At 40.4% G+C, this 15,527-nt stretch overlaps 2 protein-coding genes and 1 long non-coding RNA gene across 13 annotated transcripts; 1 reads left to right on the forward strand and 2 right to left on the reverse strand.

Moving 5' to 3' along the window:
• Positions 1 to 56: 56 nt before the first annotated feature.
• On the reverse strand, positions 57 to 10,132 carry LOC110863215 (protein O-GlcNAcase). 3 transcript variants are annotated; one of them, XM_035846372.1, is made up of 20 exons: positions 9,968 to 10,128; positions 9,751 to 9,853; positions 9,615 to 9,666; positions 9,322 to 9,550; positions 8,988 to 9,255; positions 8,852 to 8,915; positions 8,444 to 8,655; positions 8,236 to 8,360; positions 7,936 to 8,169; positions 7,797 to 7,865; positions 7,168 to 7,479; positions 2,697 to 2,816; positions 2,392 to 2,637; positions 2,138 to 2,312; positions 1,891 to 1,944; positions 1,389 to 1,474; positions 1,128 to 1,324; positions 856 to 1,054; positions 629 to 791; positions 57 to 430 (listed from the first exon to the last, which is right to left on the reverse strand). In XM_035846372.1, the coding sequence occupies exons 2-20, from the start codon at positions 9,836 to 9,838 to the stop codon at positions 318 to 320; spliced, it is 3,006 nt and encodes a 1,001-aa protein (XP_035702265.1). In that variant the 5' UTR covers positions 9,839 to 9,853; positions 9,968 to 10,128; the 3' UTR covers positions 57 to 317. The 3 variants fall into 3 exon arrangements, with proteins under 3 accessions (XP_035702265.1, XP_035702264.1, XP_035702266.1); XM_035846371.1 differs by having other exon boundaries at positions 9,751 to 10,132; XM_035846373.1 differs by lacking the exon at positions 1,891 to 1,944 and having other exon boundaries at positions 9,751 to 10,131.
• Positions 5,146 to 6,287, forward strand: LOC110863216. Its single transcript, XR_002549251.2, has 2 exons — positions 5,146 to 6,068; positions 6,145 to 6,287. It is a non-coding gene; the product is annotated as an uncharacterized LOC110863216 (long non-coding RNA).
• Positions 10,133 to 10,246: 114 nt separating the features above from the next.
• Positions 10,247 to 14,827, reverse strand: LOC110847655 (F-box/WD repeat-containing protein 1A). Of its 9 annotated transcripts, none has more exons than XR_002547672.2 (12): positions 14,427 to 14,826; positions 14,079 to 14,331; positions 13,814 to 14,000; positions 13,649 to 13,742; positions 13,411 to 13,581; positions 13,140 to 13,331; positions 12,815 to 12,958; positions 12,625 to 12,743; positions 12,422 to 12,532; positions 12,173 to 12,251; positions 11,841 to 12,061; positions 10,247 to 10,795 (listed from the first exon to the last, which is right to left on the reverse strand). XR_002547672.2 is itself a non-coding variant. In XM_035846376.1 (12 exons), the coding sequence occupies exons 1-11, from the start codon at positions 14,460 to 14,462 to the stop codon at positions 11,903 to 11,905; spliced, it is 1,545 nt and encodes a 514-aa protein (XP_035702269.1). In that variant the 5' UTR covers positions 14,463 to 14,827; the 3' UTR covers positions 10,247 to 10,776; positions 11,894 to 11,902. The 9 variants fall into 9 exon arrangements, 5 of the variants coding, with proteins under 5 accessions (XP_035702269.1, XP_035702268.1, XP_021950349.1 ...); XM_035846376.1 differs by having other exon boundaries at positions 10,247 to 10,776; positions 11,894 to 12,061; positions 14,427 to 14,827; XM_035846375.1 differs by having other exon boundaries at positions 10,247 to 10,776; positions 11,861 to 12,061; positions 14,427 to 14,827.
• Between the last annotated feature and the right edge of the window lie 700 nt (positions 14,828 to 15,527).

Raw genomic sequence — 15,527 nt, forward strand, 5'->3', positions numbered from 1 at the left:
AAGCCATGGTTTCCTTGGTTGAGGAAAGAAATGGATTTACAGAGAAGGCGTATGTACGTACGTGTAGTAAGAGAGGAGAGACCTCGATTTATTTTCTGTTTTTTTTTAAAGTGCGGAATTCATAATGTTTCAATTTAAATTTGTTATCTAATCCAATCCAACCCAGTCAATAGTTGAGTGTTTCAATCACAATATTGTTTTTTAGTTGCAAAACATAAAATACAAAATAAAGTAAAAATCGTTAAAAATATATATAAACTCTTGGGTTGGAGGAGGAGGAGGATGTCATGAATTAAATTATATGGTTGTTGACACGGTTAAAACGCTCGGCCCATGAAGGATTCATCTATTTCGGCGAATCCTAACTTTCTAAAGAATTCTCGATTATGCTTCTCGTGACAGGAGGTTTCAACAAAGCACCCGAACACTCCTGTAAAATTTAAATAGGTATTAATTATATAGGTCTTGATTGACGATCGATTATTCAAACCGTGTAAACTTTGTAGAATTGTAAAAAGTTCGTAAAATTTCTGTAATTTCAGCCCATTCTACGCACGACATCAACCAATCAGTAATCTAGCAAAGTTTACAGCTGGCAAAGCAAATACGGAGTCACTGCTGTGCCTACCATTTGCCCTCAACGCGGCGAGAACACAGGTCATCAGTCTCTTGGGAACGCTGGGGTCTGCGAGCGGGGACACGATGTGGAATCTCAGCTCCGAAGGGTAGCTCGATCTCACATCGTCTGGAACATGTTTCATATCCGAGACTTGAAGGGATGACAGGACATCCTGCAAATTGAATTGATAATTATACCAAAGTTATTATTCTAAATATAAGGTCATCTTTGCCCACCTTCACAAAGGGGGACTCATCTCCTCCCGAGGTAGGAACGGGGTACATTTTTCTCAACACGTCCATCCAACTCATGTCCAACTTTCTTCGGAAGTCTCTCGCATCAAGGACTGCGACCGCTGATCCGACCACAGTTTCGGATTCGTCTTCAACGACAAAGTTAATGTCAGGATTGAGGGTTAAATATCCCCCAATTTTTCTACAAATTTATAAACATAGGATAAGCACATGACAATTTTACTAATTGTAAGATGTAAATTCAGTTGACTCACATATCTCCCGCAAGTTTGGGATGGTCCGAGAATTCTTCCACAGCACTGAGGCCGTCTTTGAATGTCATGAGACAAACTTTATACACGGCCGGCTCATCACTGGGTCGGTAAGGACGGATCGTGTAAACTTGTGAGGAGGGGACGACGGGAGCCTTGTACATGAATAAGTCCGTCCCACGATCGACTGGAATTAGTCGCTGAGAAAAAATAAACATTAAATTATAAACTGAAACGTTCCGAAATGCAACAAGCTTAACTTACTTGCAACTCTGCTGTTAACCCGCCCCGAATGACCCAAGGTTCCTGGTCGCCACTCATAAATGCTTCTCGCCACCCTTTGGAGAACCCTGTTGAGAAAAATGGTCCAGATAAGTATTGGCCAATCTAAAACTTTTTGTGACACTCTAACTCCACCAAATGCAAGTCTGACAACACCCATAATTGCCATGCATGCAACTTTCTCCTCAACATCTAAGCTAACATCAACGTGTACCAGGTCTGCGTGGCAGTTGTCGGCAACGAGACAAAGTAATGTGTATCCAAAGAGTATAAAATTAGGGCTAATGTACGGACGGCGACGGTGACGTGCACCAAATATTAAATATTATTTCCCGTCACGCATGCCAGACATGAATAACTTAACTAAATACATAAATATATAGAACAAACCCCTCCCCTCCCCACGAGTAAAAATAAGAGTACATACGGTACTCTGACAAAACTATGAAACTTAAAAGAGAGAGAGAGAGAGAGCGCTCCCTACATGTATACGTTCCAAAAGTATAGGATGACACGCTTCCAGGAAACTGACCCAGAGCTGTGAATCAAACAAAAAGAGATAATAAATCCTTCATGAGTTTCGCCTCTGCTAATCAATCAGCTGCTGTGTGCGTCTTCTGGTCTGATTTGATGCTAATAACGGCGAGAGTTGATCTCTTTCTAGCATCACCTAATCTACATAGTGAGGATGAAGAATGACAAAAAAGGCATGTTTATAGTCAGCCACCCACCTAACCACTTTACGTAGGAGTTGAGAAGTGAAATGACGCCACGAATGTCCCAAATGTATGGATATATTTCATAAAGGAGCTCCCGATTCGTGATGTCGTTCAATTTGGTGGCCAAGGTGTTGACCTTTCGATTCAAGTCGTCAAACTTGGCGGCTCTCTGGTACCACTCGGCGCCCTTAAAAAAGGTGAGTTATTTAAAGATTAATTAAAATGGCAAGATTATAATATAAGTAAAAAGATGAACTTTTTCTTACTTCTGGTTTCATTTTTTCTTTCGCAATCGCCCCCGCGATGACATTCGAGTTTGTTTTTAACCATTGGAATTCATGCATAATTTGGAGTCCTTGGGTGCCATGTTCGTAGGGGAGGTAGAAGAGGTCACAGAGGAGGTGGAGGTCTTCGGCGGTGAGCTCGTCGAGGTGCGATGGTACGAGGAGTGGGACTGGTAGGGAGGGTGAAGTGATGACCGTACTTGTGGCATGACTATGCGAATTTTCGACCTGGAATGATAGAAAAATATGTAACAAACTTGTCAGTTTCGGCTTCTCCCATAACTCACTTGCATTGTGTGATTCGTGGATGTGGGGGAAATGAAATTCAATTCTAGTTCTGTATCCAAATTCATTACTGAGACTGACGTAGGCCCAGATTCGACTCCCTCGTCAGGACTGGACATCGTCTGCAAAAAGAGGTAATAGGCTTTAGTATGGTTCAATTGTGAACATATACGATTCGCCACCTATGTAGAATTGGTAACATGGTGGATAAAGTAATATCAGACAAACTAATTAATCGAGTAGGTGCAAAATTAGGACTTGTGCAAACTTTGTAAAATTCATACAGTTACAAAGATTCAAATCGTTCAATTCAACAAGCCCGTCGATTGGTCTGGTTTGTTTGTTTGCCTTTATTTCACGTGCCATTCAACCTATCAGTACAAAATTAGACTGGTCTCCCTAGGATGACACGACGGTTATTAAATTCATAAATTGCAATAATAATTATTTTAATATAATAAATTAAAATTAGGTTCCTCCTCCGGATGATGTCGCAATCGAAAAACTGACTTCATATTCGAAATCAGCGACCAAAAAACTATAAGAATCGATATTTTCCCACCCCCAACAACGTTGATATAATTAATTGAATTATTTGTAACAATTGTAAACACGGAACATGTGGACATGTAAATATTGACATATCAGCCATAAGCCACCCCCCATTTTGAACGTTTTAATGCACAAAATGCAAGATCATACTGCCCTACAGCTAAAAAATATGCTGATTTGACCAGTTGCAAGTAAGGTCACTGAAACTTTTCCTTGCATAAGTGGCCACAGTTTGTGGTTAGGGGGACAAAATTGCCTAATACAAGTCCCGTTTCCCAATTTTTTTTAGTCTGCGGGCGGAGCTCGTGGGAGACGTCCCTGGGTGAGCTCCCCATTGCAGCTGCGCCCCTGGACCGCCCTGCCTCTCTGGGGAGTCGGGTCCACCCGTGGTTTGTCCCACAGCCCCGACTCTCTTCCCGTTGGAGGGGTGGTCCGGGGGAGCAACGCTGCAAGGGGAGAGCCTTACGGGAAGGTCCCCCCTCCAATGCTCCTCCCACCAAGCAGGCTCACCGGGTGGGGAGCCGGCGGGGCTTGCCAAAAGTGCGGGTGGCGCTTGGCAAGTGAGAGGGGCTCTCTACCTCCAACCCTTGGGTGACGCCGCTCTTTAGCGATACCTCCCCTTGGGGCCGACCGGGTTCCCGAGTTCGAAGCCTTAATGGGGGCCGATTTACGGGTGCGCTCCCACCTCGTAAGGCGAGGGTCAGACGGGCCCCTAGGGGAACGCGGTTGCAGAGGCGGTGACGTGGGCAGGGCTTTCCCGGTCGGTGGAGGTAGACGTCCGCGGACGCATTCGGGCGTCCATGGGGGCCGACCCGCGTGGAGCACGAGGGAGCGACGTCCTCGTCGTGTGCTCTGGAAACGCCCTTTTTAGGGCGGCCAACAGCTCCCCCCACTTTATGGCATGGCGACATCTTCCGTCGCCATGCCATAATTTCGCCATTTCTCGGCCGATTTCCATCAAATTTAGACAGACACTTCTTATTGGTGTTGTTGACATGTCGCAAGCTCCCACCCGCCGCCACCTCCTTGTTTTCGCCAAATATCGTCGCCATGCCATAATTTCGCCATTTCTCGGCCGATTTGCATGAAATTTAGCACAAGGCTTCTTATTGGTGTTGTTGACATGTCGCAAGGTCCCACCCGTCGCCACCCACTTGCTTTCGCCAAATATCGTCGCCATGCCATAATTTCGCCATTTCTCGTCCGATTTACATCAAATTTAGACAGACACTTCTTATTGGTGTTGTTGACATGTCGCAAGCTCCCACTCACCGCCACCACCTTGTTTTCGCCAAATTTCGTCGCCATGCCATAACTCCGCCAGTTCTAGTCCGATTTCCATCAAACTTCGACAGAGACTCCTTCTTAGTACTATCGACATGTCGCAAGGTCACACTCACCGCCACCACCTCGTTTTCGCCAAATTTCGTCGCCATGCCATAACTTCGCCATTTCTAGTCCGATTTCCATCAAACTTCGACAGACTCCTTCTTAGTATTATCGACATGTCGCAAGGTCACACTCACCGCCACCACCTCGTTTTCGCCAAATTTCGTCGCCATGCCATAACTTCGCCATTTCTAGTCCGATTTCCATCAAACTTCGACAAAGACTTCTTTTTGGTGTTATCGACATGTCGCAAGGTCTCACCCACCGCCACCCCCTTGTTTTCGCCAGATTTCGTCGCCATGCCATAATTTCGCCTTTTCTAAGCCGATTTGCATGAAATTTGGCATAAGAAGTCCACCCTAGCTGCACAGACCGAGAAATACACGTGCTCGATTGGGGTAAAGTCGTGGCAATCTGGGGTTCGTGTCAAATTCGTGTAAAATATTTTGGATACTCGTGTTTTTCTCTGTTGCAAAACACCAAAATCCACTGTGTTACAAAACACGTGTATTTTCCAAGGCAAAACTCGTGTTTCATATTCGTGTATTTTTGGTAACCAAGTCAGGGAAATACTCGTGTTAAAAACGTGTTAAAATGGTGTTTAGTTATTCTTTCCAAATGTTGCCTCCACCGCTAAACTTAATAAAGCACAGTACAGACACGGCAAGATTTTTGTGGATTTATGATAACAATTTATTTTAAGTTTAATTAATTACATATTTCTGAAAATGAAAAAATCCCGAGATAGACAGATGCAAAGGCAAGTTCGCAGCGCTGTAGCTGACTTTAATTTAGTTATAAATACTGTGTCACCAAATTTAACGGAAAACTTGGAAATTTCAACAGTCGACGAAACTTTATATTCGTCCCAAGCTGAAGTCGACAGGTTTGAGGTTGAAAGTGATAGTGCTTCGAGTGTGAAATCAGTGTCAAGTGTTAATAGTACGAGCACCGAAATTGATTGTGAATCAGTCACCGATTTAAGTGATAAGCTAAGAAGTTGGACAATAAGTCATAACATAACCGCTTCCGCAACGAGTGACCTGTTAAAACTTCTTCATGGCCATCATTGTTTTAAGTACCTGCCCCTTGATAGTAGGACTTTATTGCATACCCCGAGGGCGACAGCAGTTATTAATGTACCACCCGGACAATACTGCGCGTTTGACTGGGTAGCATCAATCCGCAAAATAATTATGCAACGCGATTTAAGAAATACAAGAATATTTTAAACCTAACGCGTATAATACCTATCTGAAACAACACCACGTTTAATAGTGGAAGGTCACGTTAATTTTTTCTTTGAATATTTTAGATACGGTTCGTCAAAGTTTACCATCAAAGGCAGTGACAGATGACGAGATGGAAGCCGTAATTAAGGAATATTTGAAAGCAGCAGCAAAACGGTTGAAGAAAAATCATTGTGCTGATATGTATGTGAATACAATAATTAAATCCCGTTAAATTTTAAATTTTATATTCATATTAATCTAATGTGTCAAATCATAGCGCTGGGACAATTTCCGATGGTGGATCAGACTTTATTAATCATGAGGAGTCGGATGACATATAATTTTTAACCATTAATCATTGTTCTCTGTTTGTTATGATTAATTTAAATAATTAAAATGAAATAAAGGCATGTCATGAACGGGAAAAATTGTGGCAATTCTCGGTGTTTATTTAGCGTAAAACACGTGTTTATTTCATGCATAAACACGAAAATTAAACGAGTTTATACCCTAATTATAAACGAGAATAACACGAGTTTTACACGTATTATTTCTGGCCTAGACACGTGTTATACACGAATTTTACACGAGTCTGACACCGCAAAACGGCGACAATAACCCCCAATATTCACCATCTTTTACACCAAATCTTCACGTGTTAACCACGAGATTTCGTGTCCGCGGACTGGTGTTTTTCCCGTGTATTTCCCGAGTTTGTGCTACCAGGGCATGTCCATGCGGCACTAACAAAATCTTGCATTGCTAACAAAATTCCGAATTGCTAACAAAATTGTGTATTGCTTTCAAAATTCCGGATATGTGAAGCTCCAGTAATGAGGTCACGCTGGCTAATATTGGTAAGACAGGAATTTTTTCCTATCCGGCCCATGTTACCCAGCGTGACATTTAATGGAACTTCCCTTCCTAACAGGTTTATCTAACGAATCCGTAATATTACACAAGTAATATTAGAAATTTTAGTTTTGCGATAAAAGATTTTATAAATTTGACCTTTAAATCCAAAGCAGTGGCTAAATAGTCGAAAACCTATCACTACGGCTTTGCTTAGCCCGAACCAGGATAAATTAGTAAACCCATATTTGTCAGAATGTTATACTATTTAGTATTTTTCACTAATTCTTGCATTAACTAACGTCAGTTGGTAGTATTACTTGGCAAATCTTACTACGCAAATCTTAAGCCATCCAACTTGATAATCGTTGGACGCCGAAAAAAACACTATTTCATTGTATATATCTATCTTAACAAGTTTTATTATGAATTGATAGGGATCACTTACACTGGCCCGATCCGATCCTTCAGCCATGGCGACGTCCTCCCTCTCCGAACTTGCGGCGTCCTCCTCTCCCCGTGGGGAGGATGGGATTGGTGGTGTGGCTGTATCCATAGGTTCCAATCCCCCATGACTAATCAGGCTGTTCGCCGGAGGTATAGATTCCAACTCGATGTCGGATGAAGAGGATTTATTACTGCTGTCCTTGTTTAAAGGAAGTTCAGTCATGTCAGATTCAGAGGAGGGAGCTGTGTGAGGGTGAAGATCCGTATCAACCGTGACGGGTGCGACTGCTTCACCAGAGTCGGCACGAAGGATCTGAAAATAGTTAATGAGAATGCTATATACCAGGGTTGATAAGTTGTAAGTACATACTTTAAAATATAATCGAAGTTTGACTCTGATCTTGATCCGATCATTTCGTATTCTGTATTTGGCTTTTTAGGATTACTACCAACAGTAAAGCTATTTAAATATAATATATTTTTTGAGAAAATGTTGAAATATAGCCGCCTTCTGAGCTCACGATTGATACTTTGTAAGGTTGATTAGTTTGCAAACTCGTATAAAATTTATAGAAACTACTCGAATTAACCAGATCAGTAAGGACCAGATTGATTTTGTACCCAACAAACCTTGTCATCCGCCACAAGACTGTTCATCATTGTCGTGCTAGTAGATGGGATGAGTTGCTCGGATCGATTCTGAGAGAGAAAAAATTATTAGAGAATTATTCACAGGAGAAAATTCCTTGAAATTGACATTTGATTATACTTCCAGCATTGCGGTGAGGTCGAGAGCACTACAGTTGACGGTAGGAACGCTGGGTACAAGGGAAGGGATGAGGCTGGGATGCGACGTGGACTGAATCGGGGATGACATTGTCGTCGGAGTGACTGCGATGCATGTATTCATCGACGGTATCAAGGGGATTGGTACGCTAACGATTTGTGGTTTCACGATTGGACCCCAAACGTTGCGACCCTTATTGAACTCCTTGAGCCATTCCTATATATCAGATTGCAATAAATTACCAAGTTTTTCTTTAATTGTGAATTACACTAACAAACACACCTTGATAGCCACCTTTAACGCGTTGTAGGGGTGATACACGTTCGCATCCATTTTTTCCGGGACTAAGCTCCGATCTAAAGCTTCGTCATTTTCAGTCTCCAATTTGGCATCATAATTGAGTGATTCTGATAATGAGAATGAACATGTGTCACTTAATTTGGATCTCGGAAAGGAAAGAATAAAAGTTGGATAACAAGTAGGTACTCACCCATCTTCTTTCTTGCATCTTCGGTACAAAATCGCCACTGTGCAAGGGTATGAATTGCAACGAAATTAGCGCCATATTCACAGTTAGGATTTGTCAAAACGCCACGCAGTCGTGGGATGAGGTGCGGAGATCGACCGGCGTAAGGACCCAAAAATAATCGTTTTTGGTCATAGTCGTTTGCGTGAAGATTGTCCCAGATGACGGGGGGACGTCTGCACAAAAATTATATAAGAGTTAAACTCAGGCTAAGATTGTAGTCTTCTGAAAACTAATTTTTTGGGCAACGAAACTAAGAGATTGGTGAAAAGGATGTAAAAAGGGTAGCGTAGTTTTGTAAATGTTTTCCCAACTTTACAAAATATACACAGTTACAAAACATGAAATACATAATTTTGATTTCGCTCATACCGAAGAACTTCCGTAATTTCATCAATCGATTCCAACGTGATATCTTTCGAGATAACTTTCGGCCCTGTAAAAAATATCAAAATTATATATATCAAATTTTCTCAAAATTCCCACCCCACCTTCGCAGCACACCCACCCGTCCACATAATATCAATCTGTAAGTCCAACTTGGTCCCAATTGTGTTTAAGTATTCAGACCCTGCCACATTCGGCACCGCCCTCGTCGCACAATATTGTGTTGGGCAAAAGAGGAACGTATCCGGATTTACGTGTTGAAATGCCTCATTCGTCACGGAGACTTGAGCGTGCGCGAAGGACTTGAACATTTCCTTGTCCGCTTTCGTCATCTCAATGTCAATGTCGTCAAAGAGGATGGCGAATGCGGTACAGCCCAGTTGAGTGACCTGTAGGAGAAGTTGCAAAAAAATGAAGGAAATCATAATCAAATCGAACTTTACAAAGCACCAGACCTGCTCCAGCTTCCGTTTTAGCACAGCTATATCCTTCGCACTGGAGTAGACGATATCCAACCCGGGAGAGATGGCGTAGATGAACGTAATGTCGTTATCTTTAGCGGCGGAGATGAGACTACCGAGATGATCGGCTTCTTCAACAGTGTACTGTTCTCGCCAGTAGAAACGGTGCTTGTAGTCGTCCTTGGGGGCGTAGAGGTACGAATCCATCCCCCACTTTCGCATCCTACAAGTATATTAAATAATTTAATTAGTTTATTAAATTGAAGTTGATGATCTCGCGACATTACTTGATGAATAAATCTTTTCTCTGTTCCGTAGTCCATGGTCGACCGTAGAATCCTGGTGAATAAAGATAACATACATTTTTATCGGCATGACCTTGTGACGTCGCACAATCTGTACCTACGAACGAGAACAACCTACCTTCAACCACACCGCACATGAAAGACTTTTTACCACCCTCTTTTGTCGCCGTTGTCGAAGATGACGATGGGGAGGAGGCTGACTCCATCCTGTTTTACCTTATCTTGACAATTTTTTAAATCACAATATGTTTTTAAGTCGGCAAAATGTAATCATTTCATTCTATCCGTTAACAATAAGTTCTAACAACTTTGTGTTTGCCTTTGCATTCGGTTACCTTTTTGAGCAAAATTAAAACTTATTCAAACTAAGTTTTTAAAGTAATTGTTTTCTTACATAGAAAAGAAACTATTTTAAATAAATTAGAAAATATTGATAAATTATCACGATAAATTTTGCAATCTGCGAATCTTCGTCTGTTGTTGTGCTGAACTAATGACGGTCTGGAATTTTGCTCATTTTACCCCAAATCTCATGTCTCATTTTGGTAAAAAGTGATGTGTAGATTTCGCAAAAAACGAAATTATTTATGCTAAAAAAACATATGTGAAACAAATTTTTCAATGCAATAAGCCTATTATTCAAGTGAGAAATTTGACAGAAATTAAATTTGGTTAAAATTTTTTCATATTTGTGAAATTCTATACGAGTCAATCTAAAGTCAGTGTGATTAAAATGTCTCAAAGTGGACTTACAGTCCGCGAAAATCATATTTATTATTCCAAAAAACACCAACAGTTATTTAAATACTGATTTTGTTTTGTATCATAAAATTTACAAGGTTTTCTAAATTCCCAATTTAATTAAATAATCATTATTAAAAATTCATTTCAATCAAGCGTGTTTAATGGAATCTGGAATTGAGGAATAAATTACTTCACTGGCGGCTGCATCAGTATTGGTCAAGAAAACAATTATTAAATATAAATATTATAAATGAGAAAATAAAGTCAAAACTTTTCGTTCGAATTTCCACTAAATAGTCCGTTTACGCATATTATTCAATTATTATAAATATTGTTGGTACAAATAAACTCAATCAGCAGGGGAGAATTGCAAAAAATGTGAACTCGGCATGACTTTTCACTGCAATTTCATTTCATTGCTGTGGAATATTACCCCTCCGTTTCATTACTTTTTTTCACTCGTATTGTAAATCTGTGAAATTCTCACTGGGGTAAAATTCCACCACTTTTTCATTGCTGACCTGGGTCATAACCGGAAAAACTCACTTGGACGATTGGTATCACATAAGAAAATGCTTCCGGAAAGAATCTCCAATGGAAAAAATCATCAGTGGAAAAACTCACAAAATTAATAAATTATAGGTTCACTGTAAGTAATGTAAAAAGAGTGGACGGACTTTGTTTTCTTGTAAGGTTCATTTTTTCACTCTTTTGCACACCGGAGGAAATCTTCACTATTTGCCACGGGATCCTCAGATTTTTAACTGGTCCAAACCCTCACAGAAATTCTAATTTTACTGGGGTTTTGAAAATTCTTGCACCATTATACTCCGTTCTCATATACAATATCAAACTCGACTTTTTCAAATTTTCAAAAATATTAAAAAATGTAAAAAAACTTGAGTTTGATATTGGGTATGATAGAACTATTTTGGAGTACAATGGTGCAAGCATTTTCAAAATCTGAACAAAATTGGATTTTGGGCGAGCGCTTGAAGAGGTTGATTTTCGTAATTCTTGCCCATTTGAGTGAGTGTGGCGAGCGCAAATGTGGCCATGAGATCAAACAACCTGGGGGTCATTTTTCACTCATGGGATACTATAACGTATCCAAAGGGCATCTAAATCTGAGGGTGGCAAGTAGTGAAGATTTCCTCCTAAGTACAAAAGTTTTAAAAAAAATTAACCTTACAGGAATTCAACAAAGTCCGCCTACTCTATTTTATATTATTTAAAGTAAAATTAATTTAGTGATCTTTTCCATAGACAATTTTTTGCTCTGGTAACTTTTTCCATAGGTGGTTCTTTCCATATGTGATTATATTCATTGGAGATTCTTTCCGGGAGATATTTTCTGACGTGATTTCCTCCAGTCGATTTGTTTCGGTAATCGACGTGGATACGTTCGAGTGGAATTTTCAGTGGAATTTTCACAGAAATCGATTTCACGCGTGAAAAACCCACTTGGATATTTCGTTTTTTACAACAAAAAGTGTCATGTAGAATTTTATATTTATTTTAATTTTTCATTGCGCATTCGTCATTTCGTCCTCAGGTCGACGTGGTGCAGGGGCTTCAGCTTGTTCGAAATTGAGAAAATCCCAAATTAGGATAGTGTCGTCGTGAGAGCTGCTCACAATCTGGAATTCATCAAACTGCAGTCGGAACACGCGGCCAGTGTGTTTCTAAAATAGGACAACAAATTGGGATTAGTTAACATGCGAAGATAGGTTATGATGAAAAGCTGCTTTAAAATCTATGTAAGAGCAGATAATATTTAAATTCATGAGACGTACCACAAGAGTCCGAAGACAAAGAGAAGAAGCGGGTGCTCGTGGATCGAGTGCCGCCTGGAGATCCCAAACTTTTATCTTACTATAAATAGAAAAAAGTAAAACAAAAATATTTAAAACTTATTCAAATCATGAAAAATAGTAAGGTAATATTCAAAGCTTTATAACTTTGTAAACTTTCATATCATATGAATTCACACTATTTATAAAACTTGGCGCTAATAAATATAAAGAATTATATTTTATAATTACCCGTCGTAAGCTCCACTCACGATACGTTTGTTATCGAAACGAATACAGCGAACGAGCTCTTCATGGCCTTCAAGAACTTTGAGGCAAGCACCACACTCAATGTCCCACAACCTACAAATAAGCATGATGACTTACATTCATATTCTAATCAACGTCCATCTATCTCTCGTTCATGTAAATAAGAATAAAATAGTACTGCATACCGTATAGTGTTGTCAGAACTTCCGCTTACAACGAGACGATCTCGATACTGGAGGCAAGCGATTCCACGCTTGTGGCCATTCAGAGTGCGCACGAATTCACATGAGCTCGTATTCCAGACCTGTTAAAGTCGAAATGTAACCATAATTGTTATAATATTTGTACGACTAAAAAATTATTTTGAATCTTTACCTTGATGGTCCTATCACCAGAAGCGGAGACGATGTACTTCTCATCAAAATCGACGACATTCACAGCTGCCCGGTGTCCAACGAGAACACGATGAAGATTGATATCGGTGGCGGAGACCATGTCCCAAACGGCAATGCTACGATCCTAAAACATTATAATGCAAAAATTTGGTTAATTGAGTACTCACCTTTACAAATATTATTAAAGCATCAATTGTGCAAACATTTATCAATTGGATTTCGTCTTGACCTTTCGATTTTTTATAAATTATTCGAATACTATTTTGGCCTAGATGCATGCATTGAATATTGTAAATTTAACCTACCTTGGAACAAGTAACCATCATCCCATTGTTGAAGCGGAGATGCAAAACAGCCTCGCAATGATGAATCAGTGTGTTGACCATTTCACCAGTCTTCACGTCCCAAACACGAACAGTGGAGTCACTTGATCCACTAATGATCACCTTCTCGTCATACTGAAGGCACAGGACGGACCCTGTATGACCAGTAAGCACCTGAACACAAACAAACCCAATTAATTAATTAAGTTGCAACTACTCGCAATAAATACAACCATTTGATTTGATTAAATACCTTTGTACACTGAAGCGTGTGTCGATCCCAAATCTTGATCGTGTTATCACGTAGCCCTGAGACAATCTTTCCATCATCGTACTGAAGACAATAGACTCCCTTTGAGTTTTCCGAGCGACAGTTGATCAACTGGAGGTTGGGGTCTCCTTTCAGCCAATTGTTTTCAATCCCCTACAAAATAACCACAATTTTAACCAATTGCTCACATCATATTTTACACCTAATTTTACCAACTTACTTGAATGTCAGCAATAATTCGTGGGTAGAGAATTCGATAAAAGCTATTTTCAGGGTGTGCTTGTCCCATTCGAGGTTTGAAAAGATGACAACTCCTACAAAAATATAACAATAATTAAAATCCGTAATTGATAATATCACCCAAAAAGTGAATAGTTCTTCTCACCATCCTCTCCGATCCGCCAAACCTCGCCACAAAGTATCAGTTCGAACTTTACGTTCAATCAACTTTTTCCAAAGCATGGCATCAGAGATGACCCTATTCCACTCTTTGCAAACCATCTCAGCCGAACATAATGACTTTGCATCCAAATATGATAAAATAGATTCAGCAATGTGATCCAGTCCTTTTTCTGTGACACGACAAAAAAATAAAAATTTAAATAAATAAAAAACGTTCATTATCCTCTTTTAAAAAAAGTCATCCTTACTTGGCAGCAGAGTAATAAAATCCCGTTGTAACATTGGGGTGAGAAATTCATTAATCTGCCCGTGCTGGTAATGACACATGCGGCAGAGAAGTTGCTCCAAAAAGTCGACCTGGTCAACCTCCGTCCAATTGTCAAAAATGACGAAAGCCTTTTCTCTCTCGGACAAATATCCTGCCGACAATTCCCGATTTGATGATGAATCTTCAGAAATTTCACTCATGGACTCCTCACTCAGCAAAGTTTGCATCGGAGACTGAAATTATTTAAATCGTGACGATTTAAATTTTAAAAAACGTCACACACCAAAAATCCTTCCCCTCCTAAAAAACTTCAAAAAAACCCACTCACCTGACAAATCTCCTCCACCAACTTGTCCGTCTCCATTTTCTTGTCAGTCGTCGTCGTCGTCGTCGCCGTGGTCGTCAATTCGAGAAGAGCAAGACCTCTTCCTATCTCAACAAGTTCCTTCTCGTTGTCAATTTTGTCTTCTTTTTCCCCTCCTCCTCCTCCTGGCTGAATAATAATGGGTGTCGAGTGGTTCCTCGACAAGACCTAACCTGCTGCTGATAACTGTCGTCGTTGTTATCGTCGTCGTCTTATCCTTCCTCTTCTTCGTGGGTGTGGTTTCACTGAGTCAATTTATACCGTCGAAATAGTCCAAATTTTTAGGAGAAGAAGAACACCTTTCTTTCTCGCCTGTCGCTGCTCCTCCTTCCTCGTTCTACTCGTTGTGCTGGCTTCACCAACCAAAACCAAGTCCAACCAACCAACTAACATGGGTTGGACACAGCAACACTGCACCTCTCGCCACCTGGCCGACTAAAACACACGCGCGACGCCCCACCTCCACCACCACCAGCGACATCTCACCCGCGCCGAGGAGAAAAACTTGTTGTACGAGGGGTCACCCAGATAAGGCAGGCTTATCAAGAAAACTTAGTTAATTAATTATCTCAATTAATTAGTTGGTGGGATGGTTGATAAGGTTTGGAAACGTGCCACGTGGATGCCGCCTTCTCTTTGTTCATTGTGCATCGTCATGATAAAGTGATGAGGACGATGATGATCGGATAATGGTTTCAATGAGGATGCGATTTCATAAAAGGTGAGACATTCCTCCGCAAATAATAATAATAATTGTGCAATTATTATTTACATAATGGTGGTGGTGGTGGTGGTGGAAATGGTGTTATTGTTATTGTTAAAAGTTTTCCATTGTTGTGAATCAATTTTGTTATGTTGTGTTGGTCATTGTCGTAAGTCGTAGGTGGAATTGAGAAATGGAAAGAAATGAGTCTCACCTTTCTCTCGTCTCATGTTTCTCATTCTGAAGAATTGACTTGAGAATGGAAACATGAGACAGGATGCAGTAACTTTGTATGCATATTAGCTTGCCTATTAGCTCCCAGGGTATTGTGTAGTAAATATATTTTTTTCTTATAATTGTCT

Source organism: Folsomia candida, unplaced genomic scaffold, assembly GCF_002217175.1.
Source record: "Folsomia candida strain VU population unplaced genomic scaffold, ASM221717v1 Fcan01_Sc001, whole genome shotgun sequence".
Taxonomy (NCBI): Eukaryota; Metazoa; Arthropoda; class Collembola; order Entomobryomorpha; family Isotomidae; genus Folsomia; species Folsomia candida.